Source organism: Bos mutus, chromosome 20 (genome assembly GCF_027580195.1).
Source record: "Bos mutus isolate GX-2022 chromosome 20, NWIPB_WYAK_1.1, whole genome shotgun sequence".
Taxonomy (NCBI): Eukaryota; Metazoa; Chordata; class Mammalia; order Artiodactyla; family Bovidae; genus Bos; species Bos mutus.
Genome location: NC_091636.1, coordinates 14,836,559 through 14,848,851, shown reverse-complemented (window position 1 = coordinate 14,848,851; position 12,293 = coordinate 14,836,559). Strand labels below are relative to the sequence as shown.

At 36.5% G+C, this 12,293-nt stretch overlaps 1 protein-coding gene across 1 annotated transcript in view; it reads right to left on the bottom strand.

Annotated features, from left to right (window-relative positions):
- Window positions 1-8,885, bottom strand: part of DDX4 (DEAD-box helicase 4) — a 42,053-nt gene extending 33,168 nt beyond the window's left edge. The window contains exons 1-3 of the mRNA XM_005887382.3: window positions 8,812-8,885; window positions 3,443-3,520; window positions 1,555-1,605 (exon numbers count right to left, since the gene is read on the bottom strand). Coding sequence (XP_005887444.2) covers window positions 1,555-1,605; window positions 3,443-3,520; window positions 8,812-8,854 — 172 coding nt within the window. The 5' untranslated portion in view covers window positions 8,855-8,885. The remainder of the gene's footprint in view (window positions 1-1,554; window positions 1,606-3,442; window positions 3,521-8,811) is intronic.
- Window positions 8,886-12,293: the final 3,408 nt, after the last annotated feature.

Below are 12,293 nucleotides of genomic sequence, written 5' to 3'. Positions count from 1 at the left end.
TTTAAATACAGGATCCAGGGCCTCACTCAAATCTCCTCAATCAGGTTCTCTTGGGAAAGTATTATTAATTATTGTAGTCTATCTTCTGCTAACAATACTCTATTCTCACCATTTTCTGTATTCCTCCAAACCAGAGTGTCAGTACCTTCAAACCACATAAATGTCTTTGATTTTAGCAGTGATCCAGTCTCAGGAATCCTTTTCCACTGTAAATACTTATTTGAGTCTGAATAAGTGCCTACATGCCCCAAATTGTATTTATATATAAAGTGAAATTTTGTTTCCTGACTTGTTCTACTATCCTCTTTTTCTTAAGGTAACACAGCATTCAAAAGTTGTACTTCATAGATTAGTTAAGATAGATGACAACAGCCCAGATTAGGAAGGCTGAATTCTTGGTTAAGGCTCTGCCTATACTGCTTTGGTCACAAAGAGTCGGACACAATTGAGCAACTGAACTGAACTGATACTGCTTTGGGGCTTCCGTGGTGGTTCAGCTGGTAAAGAATCCGCCTGCAATAAGGGAGACCTAGGTTGGAAAGATCCTATGGAGAAGGGAATGGCTACCCACTCCAGTATTCTGGCCAGAAGAATTCATGGATGAAGCACAAGCTGGAATCAAGACAGCTGGGAGAAAAATCAATAACCTTGCCTATGCAGATGAAGCCACCCTTATGGCAGAAAGCCGAGAGGAACTAAAGAGCCTATTATTGAAAGTGAAAGAGAGTGAAAAAGCTGGCCTAAAACTCAACTTTCAAAAAATGAAGATCATGGTATCTGGTCCCATCACTTCATGGCAAATAGATGGGGAAACAATGGAAACAGTGACAAACTTTATTTTCTTGGGCTCTAAAATCACTGCAGATGGTGACTTCAGCCATGAAATTAAAAGACACTTACTCCTTGGAAGAAAAGCTATAACCAAGCTAGACAGCATATTAAAAAGCAGAGACATTACCTTGCTGACAAAGGTCCATCTAGTCAAAGCTACAGTTTCTCCATTAGTCATGTATGAATATGAGTTGGACCATAAATAAAGCTGAGTGCACCAAAGAATTGATGCTTTTGAACTGTGGTATTGGAGAAGACTCTTGAGAGTCCCTTGGACTGCAAGGAGACCAAACTAGTCAATCCTAAAGGAAGTCAGTTCTGAATGTTCATTGGAAGGACTGATGCTGAAGCTCCAATACTTTGGCCACCTGATGCAAAGAACTGACTCATTAGAAAAGACCCTGATGCTGAGAAAGATTGAAGGCAGGAGGAGAAGGGGACGACAGAGGATGAGATGGTTGGATAGCATCACTGACTGGATGGAAATGAGTTTTAGCAAGCTCTGGGAGTTGGTGATGGACAGGGAAGCCCAGCATGCTGCAGTGCATGGGGTCACAAAGAGCCAGACACGACTGAGCGACTGAACTGACTGATAGTTGCTTTATAAAACTGTGTTTAAATAAATCAGAGCTGGAACAGATTAAGATACTTAATTATATTTTCTCCTTAACATGTATTCTAGACACTAAATTCTTAAGTCACTACAAAAAACAGTGAACTTACCTCTCCAGAAACCAGAGCTATCACCTTCTTCAAACTTGTTATTTGAAAAACCTACACAAAACATAAAATTAAACTCGCAAATTTCTGAAAACAATTACCTAAATCAAATGACCAAAAACCAATTTCTTCTGCAGAAGAAAGAGAAACAGAGAAACACACACCTTACAGGGACTGACAGTTATGATGTCCCTTTAAAACTGTATAAATCACATACAACTATATATATAAATAGTGATGAGTGCATATGCATTGTATGCCAACTTCTGCCTTGTGTCAGTTTAAGATTAAAATACCAGCCAATCTTATATAACCTAAAATGTTACATATTCCTCCATATGTACATGAGTGAAACATGGGTATGCGTGTGCCTATCTCACTATAACCACTATGTACTTTCTATTCAAAATATCAAATTTTTATGAATTTTATGAATTATACTCTCATCTGCTGGAGGACAACTAAATTACAATCCAATATCATATCATTTTTCCCTTCTCAGTATCAAGGAGATTCTGCCAACTTCTGTTAATAAAATTTTAAAAACAATCTTTCACCAAAGTCTGCTTTCAAATTTCTCATTGAATAAAACCTTGTGTCTAGATCTATGCATCTCTGGAACATATAGATGTAGCTCTAAAGTTCACTTTAAAAGCATCCATCAGTAATATTTCATACATTTTTAAAAATATTAGTCTTAATAAAATGATCTTTACTGAAGTGATACTCAGGGTACCTAGGTAACTACAAGTTACTCAGATAATGTAACTTAAATGTCAATATGCAATGTCTATCAATCATGATCTAATTTAAATAAAATATATTAAATTACAGCTTCAATAGTACAGAGACCAATCAATTACTCTTTGACAGACATTAAATTTATATGCAAGGTGTCTACATATTAAGTCATTTAACATCTCAGGCTCAACAAAATCTCATGTTCCAGCATTAAACTTCAGAGACATTTAATATATAATTAGCATATAAAAAAGTAAGTATCCATATATAGAGGCCATATGGCCTCTATATATGAATGGATAACACTTTTTCCTTAAGCAGATATATAATTTCAAAATAAAGACAGCCCCTACAAAAAGATTATATATAACAAAACAGATTTTTTGGTTATTTTATTCATTTAAATATTTGCAATCTTTGAAGTTGGTTCAGAAAAGGATTACATTCTACTGCCCTCTACAATTGCCCCTTTCCCTCCATACACCTTTCCCAGAAAAGTCAAGTGCTGAGTCTCCAAAATGCTTGAGAAGTCTTCCATCTACGTACTATTGGTTTTGATCTTAAACTCTATGTAAGTTCTACTTTATAGTTTTTAAATTTTTTTAGAAACAAAATGCAAATTCAAAACTTCTACTGGTTCTTTTGGAGAAGGAAATGGCAACCCATTCCAGTATTCTTGCCTGGAGAATCCCATGGACAGAGGAGCCTGGCAGGCTACAGTCCACGGGGTCGCAAGAGTCAGACACAACTTAGCGACTAAACCACCACCACTGGTTCTTTGTTCAAGTACAGATGGAAACTCAGGTTCACCCCTGGAAGTGTAAGATAGATCTCTTGTTGCAGAAGCAGGGCAAGGAAATCATGAGTACAGGAGAAAAGACGTGGGGTTCACCTGTGGGGTAAAGCAATTTGACGAGATGCTGCAGCAAGTAGCATGGCTATTAAAAAGGAAAACAAGAGAACTAAACAGAATAGCAAACACATCCAAAGCAGCATAAAGTGTTGCTCTAAACTATGATTAGGAAAGTGAAAGCACTCCCTTGTGATCTCCATAAATTCTTGGGAAAGGCACACACTTAAAAGGAAACAGAACTCAAAGACTATAAGGTGTCACTTAAGTTTCAATTGAAAGACATCATAAGCAGATTACCTCTGTTTCCAAAACTCTTTCCAACTCCAAAACCACCCACTGTGGACGTATTCTCTCTTTTATTAGACTCACCAGGATCTGAAAAAGTTCAGATAAAATTAAAACTTTTTAAAGTATAAAATCAAGTGTGTCATCAATAACTAGGAATTAAATGAATCTGTGTGGTAAGGGAACTTACAAGGATGAGGAGAGAGTATTACAGGAACTTATAAAATTAAAATATACCTGCAACTTCTTTTTTAAAAATTCTTACATTATACCAAACTAAAAATGTAAATATACTATTGCTGAAATACAGCTCTCAACTAGTTGCTATTTTACTAGAGAACTTTAACCAGGAAATTCAACTCTACAATTGAACTCTATTCAACTCTGATTTTCTATATATTGAAACCTCACCTTGATAGATCCAGCTATTTAGATAGATCACATACCTCTATGTGAAAGTCACTGCTAATGAAAATTCTATACTCTTGTCCTTTAATTATTATTTATTCATTTTTAAAAAATATATTTATTATTTATTTGGCTGCACCAGGTCTTAGTTGCATCATGAGAACTCTTAGTTGCAGCATATGGGATCTAGTTCCCTGACCAAGCATCAAACCAGGGCCCCTGGTATTGGCAGCAGAGAGTCTTAAGTCACTGGACCACCAGGGAAGTCCCGATTCATTTTTCCAGTACTTAAATCACTCTCAATCTACTTTTTAAAATTAGAATTAAGAAAGAGCTATATAATAACAAAAAAATGCTAAGAATACCATTTCCTTTTATCTCCCACTCCTCCATAGTATTTCCCTATATCAACCTTCTTAGTTTTATATCCTGCCGGGAGCCAGCATATTGCATATTGAGTGCATATTGCATATTGAGTGCAGCACTTTCCACAGCATCATCTTTCAGGACCTGGAATAGCTCAACTGGAATTCTATCACTGCTGGGAGCCAGTGTGAGGAACTCTGCCCATGACAAAGGTCATGAGGAAGGAGGCTCGGCATACGCAAAGGCGGGATCGAGCCTCAGGGGTCCCCCTGGAAATTTTCGAGCATTTACACCCAAAACCAGAGTCTGCCTACTTTCTGCTTTGTGCTTTCACCTACACCTCTGACTTTACGGGGGGCTGTCCCCCACTACCTCTCTGAAAAAAGAGTTAGCTTACAGCTCCAGTTAATAATTCCTGGGTGTGACAGTGTTTAACCTACAAACTCCTTTGGAAGTCCTCTAGCCTGCATGAATAGGTTTTTTCCGGCAACATGTGATTGTTCAGAGCCTCCCAACTGTGAGAGGCAGGAGATGTTCTAAACTGTCTAAACACAGATTCCTTTGAGTAGTTAAAAGATTGATTAGAAATTGTATTGGTGAAGGGTTTTTCACTTGTTGGGCCAATGTTTGCTGTTAAGTTTCCATATCCCTTACCTGCTGTGTCCCTGGCAGTGTATTGATTAATATAATTGGTATAAGTAGTAGCTTTAATGTTTGTAACCTGGGACCCTTGAGTTAATTCTTTTTCTTGTTATAGCCCACCACACCTTTGCTCTGTAGGAATGCAACTTTATCTAATGCTTTTGGAGGGTGGCTCCTGACCAGTCACCTTTAGAGAAAAATAAGTTTTCTGAAGAAAGGGTCTTAAAATGTTAACAGGCCTCCGGGCCAGAAGATGATGCAAATCACCTAAGCTTTTGCATATGATAAGTTTGCAGGAAGAAAGCCTGGCTTGCTGCATGACTCTACCCCTTCCCCCATTATCCTCTATGCATAACTTATAAAAACTACTTTGGAAAATAAAGTGCGGGCCTTGTTCACCGAAACTTGGTCTCACCATGTCGTTCTTTCTCTTACCTTCTGGCTGAATTATTCAGCCTCTTTTCTCCACTGAATTTCCTCACTGAGCTATCCTTATTCCATTACTCTTTATATCCTTAATTAAAGTTTAATTAAGCAGTTGTTTCCTGATCCTCGCCAACGCCGTCCCCGCTTCAAATTCCCTGGATCCACCGGGGCTGGACCCCGGCAATATCCCACTATATAACTCTGAGATATTGGGGGCAGGAGGAGAAGGGGATGACAGAGGATGAGATGGCTGGATGGCATCACTGACTCGATGGACGTGAGTCTCAGTGAACTCCGGGAGCTGGTGATGGACAGGGAGGCCTGGTGTGCTGTGATTCATGGGGTCGCAAAGAGTCGGACACGACTGAGCGACTGAACTGAACTGAACTGACTGATACAACTCTGAACACCCAACATTTTAACTCGTAAAACAACTTCCCATACTCCACACTGTGAACTTCTAATATATTCTATTTCCTACATGCTATTCCTTCAGCATGACATTCCTTGCTTTCCTATTTTTCCTAGCAAAATTCTTTTCACTCTTCAAAAGCCTGATTCAAAACCCACCTCTTCTGTGAAGTCCTCCTTCAGTCCTCCAACTGTAATCAATTCATCAATCACATTCCCACAGCATACTATGTGTATCTCTTTTTAAGCAATATTTCTTTCCATGTGCTTCTCTACCACTAAATTAAGAATTTTGAGGGCAGAGTTTCTATGCTAAGCAGCACAGTTATTTAAAACATAAACTTAAGCACCCAAAACATTATAAATAGCCACTTTAAATTATCACTGGGATAATTATCATTATCTTGTTATTTTCACAAATTATCTTCCCTACATCTGTAATATCCTAATACAGAGGAGCTAAGAGATCTGTGAAACTCCTAATGCCACATGTAAAACTGTGTATATGCAACTATCAGTATTTTTATCAGATGCTAAAAAAGCATGTGATTCAGAAAGCTAAGGCTTTTCAGGCCATACTTCACAGAAGATAAAAAGCTAGTCAATATATATGTTAGGTAATTAAAAGTCAATTTTAGAACCACGTTACTAGATATATCCAAGTTGTGAAAAAAAATACCATAGAGATTGAAACGAACTAGAATGTTAAACTGAATCATTTGGGATAGGTGTGGTTCTTCTATAAATTTCCAGGATTATATGCAGTATTAAAGATAACTTTTTTCTTTTCTTAAATATTATCGGAGTACAGTTAATTTACAATTTTGTGTTAGTTTCAGGTATACAAAGTGATTCAGTTTACATATACATATATTCATCCTTTTTCAGATTTTTCAAAAATAACTTTTTAAAGTATCAATGTTCACAGAGAGTTTTGATCAGAAATTTAATGTATTTAAATCTACAATATAACAATTCATAGTAAAATCTCAGTGATGGTTTTCTCATTTAAAAAGGCTCTATTCAACAATGTTTAGAAGTCTGTATCAAAAAATATCATTCTAAATTAGGATTTTAAAATATATCCAAATATTAAGTAGTTCCCTGAGTGTCATATTAAGGTATTTGTTACTTCTTAGTAGTAGCAAACAAAATACAGACTTGACTCTCTAAGTACAACTACATGGTCCAAAACATTAATGCTTCTTACTTAATATGCAGGCTTAAAAACAAAAAAATATATATGTATCTTCAACAAATTTCATTAGTAGAATATGTCAAAGCATAAAATTCACACTTATGTTAACTCTATCTTAAAAAATTAAGTTTTCCAAGTAGCAAATGAAATACCATAGACCAACTTTCAGTTGCCAATGAATAAAAATATATAGAAATACCAAAGTTTTTCAAAAACTAACATTTAATAAATTCAAGAATAAGTATCATGTATATTTAAAACTATTAACCTTAGCTTACGGCATCCCATAAAAGAAATTTATTTAAAAATTCATATGACCATTTGAGGTTCTAATAATATTTTGTTGCACTATACTAAAATACAGTGAGAATATTTTCAGCATTTTAACAACAAATCTAAAAATGGAATGGAGGAAAGTATTTTGCTGGGTCATTTTCTGTCAAATCTAGTGCTGGTTGTTCTAAAAGTGACAATAAAAACTTTGAATTTTGAAAAGACAACCTCTTAATACTAGCGAGCTAACAGAACTGTTTCACATACTGCATTTTCATGAGAAACATAAAACTTAAGAAAGAGGTCCTTCACATTCTAGTCTCTGGAGTTTCTCTCATTCCTCCCATGCCAAATGGGAACAAAAACCATCAACACATTAAGCAGAAGCTCTAGGAAGCTGCTCTAGGAAGCAACTCTCTTTAATCAATCTACCCATCTAATCAATTCAACTATTTTCTACTATCTTAAAAAGTAAAACAGTGAAAAGAATACTGGTATTGAAAAAAAAATTCATCATCCCAACAAAGTCTACTATACACTAAGTTACATCAGATTTACCTTGCACTAAACTGCCTCTTGAGAAACCTATATGCAGGTCAGGAAGCAACAGTTAGAACTGGACATGGAACAACAGACTGGTTCCAAATAGGAAAAAGAGTACATCAAGGCTGTATATCGTCACCCTGGTTGTTTAACTTATATGCAGAGTACATCATGAGAAACGCTGGACTGGAAGAAACACAAGCTGGAATCAAGATTGCCGGGAGAAATATCAATAACCTCAGATATGCAGATGACACCACCCTTATGGCAGAAAGTGAAGAGGAACTCAAAAGCCTCTTGATGAAAGTGAAGCCTCTTGATGAAAGTGGAAGAGGAGAGTGAAAAGTTGGCATAAAGCTCAACATTCAGAAAACTAAGATCATGGCATCTGGTCCCATCACTTCATGGGAAATAGATGGGGAAACAGTGGAAACAGTGGCAGACTTTATTTCTGGGGGTTCCAAAATCACTGCAGATGGTGACTGCAGCTGTGAAATTAAAAGACACTTCCTCCTTGGAAGGAAAGTTATGACCAACCTAGATAGCATATTCAAAAGCAGAGACATTACTTTGCCAACAAAGGTCCATCTAGTCAAGGCTATGGTTTTTCCAGTGGTCATGTATGGATGTGAGAGTTGGACTGTGAAGAAAGCTGAGAGCCAAAGAATTAATGCTTTTGAACTGTGGTGTTGGAGAAGACTCTTGAGAGTCCCTGGGACTGCAAGGAGATCCAACCAGTCCATCCTAAAGGAGATCAGCCCTGGGTGTTCTTTGGAAGGAATGATGTTGAAGCTGAAACTCCAGTACTTTGGCCACCTCATGCGAAGAGCTGACTCATTGGCAAAGACCCTGATGCTGGGAGGGATTGCGGGCAGGAGGAGAAGGTGATGACAGAGGATGAAATGGCTGGATGGCATCACCGACTCGATGGACATGAGTTTGGGTAAACTCCAGGAGTTGGTGATGGACAGGAAGGCCTGGCGTGCTGCGATTCATGGGGTCGCAAAGAGTCAGGACACGACTGAGTGACTGAACTGAACTGAAACAACCATAAAAGCCTCTATTCATTCCACTATTCAGCTATTATAATAGATGATTAAAGAAAGATACTTACCTCTGTTTCCCAAACTCCTCCCAGAGGCAAATCCACTTCTCATGAAATGATCTCTTCGAGATGATCCATCACCCATTTCTAAAGTAAGTAACATGTGAAGCAAGTCAAAATAACAAAAAACTATCCTGGTGGTAAGTAAGCTTTAAACCATCTAAATGTGCCGTGCACATGGCATAGGAGGAATTTTACATAGCAATAAGAAAGATGAGTAGACTAGTAGAAAAATGGGCTATAAGAATAGGTAGTCCTCCAAAAGAAAAAAAATGCTGACTCTCAGTCATAATTAAAGACACTGAAAATCAAAAGAAGAATGTACTTTTCCCAACCATGACTGACTTGAACAGTTTGCTAATACAAATCTAGCAGAAGACCTAAATGGGCTTTCCTCATAGCTATGTTGGTAAAGTGTCTGCCTGCAATGAAGGAGACCTAGGTTAGATCTCTGGGCTGGGAAGATCCTCTGAAGAAATAAATGGCAACCTATTTCAGTATTCTTGCCTGGAGAATACCATGGACAGGTTACAGCCCATGGGGTTGCAAGAGTTGGACATGACTTGGACATGACTTAGTGACTAAACCACCACCAGAAGACCAGACATTTCTCCAAAGACAACATACAGATGGCCAACAAACACATGAAAAGATGCTCAGCATCACTAATTATTAGAGAAATGCTAATCAAAACTACAATGAGGTATCATCTCATACAAGTCAGGATGGCCAACATCAAAAAGTCTACAAACAACAAATACTGGAGAGTGTGGGGAGAAAAGAGATCCTCTTACACTGTTGGTGGGAAGGTAAATTGATACAGGCACTATGGAGAACAATATGGAGGTTCCTAAAAACTACTAAAAACATAAGGACCATATGAGCCAGCAATCCCAACACTAGGCATACACCCAGAGAAAAACATAATTCATAAGGACACATGCACCCCAATGTTCACTGCAGCACTATTTACAAAAGCCAGGACAGGGAAGCAAGCAAAAGTTCCATCAACAGAGGAAATGAATAAAGAAGATGTGGTACAGACAGACAATAGAATATTACTCGGCCATAAAAAGGAATGAAATTGGGTCACTTGTAGAGACATGGATGTACCTAGAGACTGTCATAGAGAATGAATAGTCATAAAAACAAATATCATATATTAATGCATAAATGTGGAATCTAGAAAAATGGTATAGATGAACCTATTTGCAAAGCAGAAATAGAGACACAAACATAGAAAACAAATATATGGATACCAAGAGGCAGGGGTGGGGGGAAGGATGAACTGAAGACTGGGATTCATGTATATATACTATTGATGCTATGTGTAAAATAGGTAACTAATGAAAATCCTACTATATAGCATAGGGAACTCATTGCTCTATGGAAAGGAAATCCAAACAAGTGGAAATATATATATATATAACTGGTTCACTTCACTGTACAGTAGAAACTAACATAACATTGTAAAGCAACTATATTCCAATAAATATTTTTTTTAATACCAAGACTAGTCAAGGACATAGGGAAACAAGCAGAATCATATACAACACTGAAACTATAAACTAGATCAATCTTGATCCTAATTTTAAAAGAAAATACTTTTTGAAAATATACTAGTATAATTTTTCCTGTGGATATACTCACACGGTAACACAGATACACATAAAAATGTTTTGATAAGCACTGTCTATAACAGCCAAGAAAAACAGTCAAAGGAGAACAGATAAATTACAATCATCCACAGAACACTGTAAAAATCCACAGAACTAAAAACATCAAACAAGTGACATTCTTCAATAGAATGTTCATAAAAACCAACCACATGGAAGGCCAAAATGTAAATTCAACAATTTCAAAACCAGTATCACATACACAAAATTCTGTAATTGCAATGCAATCAAATTAAAAGTTACTAGAAGACAAATACTGTATATTTTTGCTTATATGTGGAATCTAAAAATAAAACATGTCCACAGATATACAAAAACAGAAAAGATGAACAGATATAGAAAACGAAGTAGTGGTTTGCCACATGGGAGAAGGGTGAGGAAGGTATGAAATAGGTGAAGGGGAGGTAAGAGGTACAAACTACTAGTTATAAGGAACTACAGGGATGTAATATACAGCACAAGGAATATAGTCAATATTTTATACTAACTCTGTATGGTGTATAGTCTATAAAAATAGCAAATCACTATATATACTGAAAATTAATATGATAGTGTAACTCAATTATACAATTTTAAAATTCTCTTACATTTGGAAATATATTTTTAAAACACTTCTATACAAAACAGTTCAAAGAAGAAAAATTACAATGGAACTTTAGAAATACTTAGAATTGTATGATAAAATGATATATATCAGAAATTAAATTTTTATACAATAAGAACTGAAAATTAATTAGGTAAACATCCATCTCAACTAGTAAGAACGTTAGAAAAACAACAAAATAAATCACACAAGAATAAAGGAGAAAAAAAGGAGGTAAGAGCAGACCTCCCTGGTGGCTCAGTGGTAAAGAATCCACTAATGCAGGAGACACAGGTTCAATCCCTGGTTCAGGAAGATCCCACATGAGGGGGGACAACTAAGCCTGTGCGCCACAACTACTGAGCCAGCTCTAGAGCCCATGAGTTGCAACTACTGAAGCCCATGCATCAACAGCCTGTGGTCCACAACAAGAGAAACCACTGGAATGAGAAGCCCATGCACTGCATCAAGAGTAGCCCCCACTTACCACAAGTGGAGAAGGCCTGTGCAGAGCAATGAAGACCCAGTACAGCCATAAATAAATAAAAATAAATATATCTTTAAAAAAATGTTAAAAACAACAAATAATGCAAGAGGAAACAGAAATATAATAGTGGCTCAATGAAGCCAAAACCTAGTTCTTTTAAGAAACCAATGAGACACTCCAGGACAAAGGACGGAAAGTACGGAGATGGAAAAAGGTATTTCATGCAAATGAAAATGACAATAAAGTGGGGGATGCAACACTCATATAAACAAAACAGATATCCAAACAAAAGCCATAAAAAGGCTAAAGAAAGACACTACATAATGATAAAAGAATCAATACATGAAGAGGATATTACATTCAATGACACATATGCACTCAATATAGGAGCATCTAAATTTATATAAATATATACATATTTATAAATATAAATTTTATATTTAAAATTATATTTAAATATTTAAAATACTTATAAATGTAAAAACATATAAGTATATAAATATATTATACTCTTTGCAGACAAACATGGAGAACTCTATACAGTCAGCAAAAACAAGACCAGGAGCTGACTGTGGCTCAGATCATAAACTTGTTACTGCCAAATTCAGACTGAAACTGAAGAAAGCAGGGAAAACCACTAGAGCCTTCAGGTATGACCTAAATCAAATCCCTTATGATTATAGAGTGGAAGTGAGAAATACATTCAAGGGATTAGATCTAACGGAGTGCCTGAAGAACTATGGAT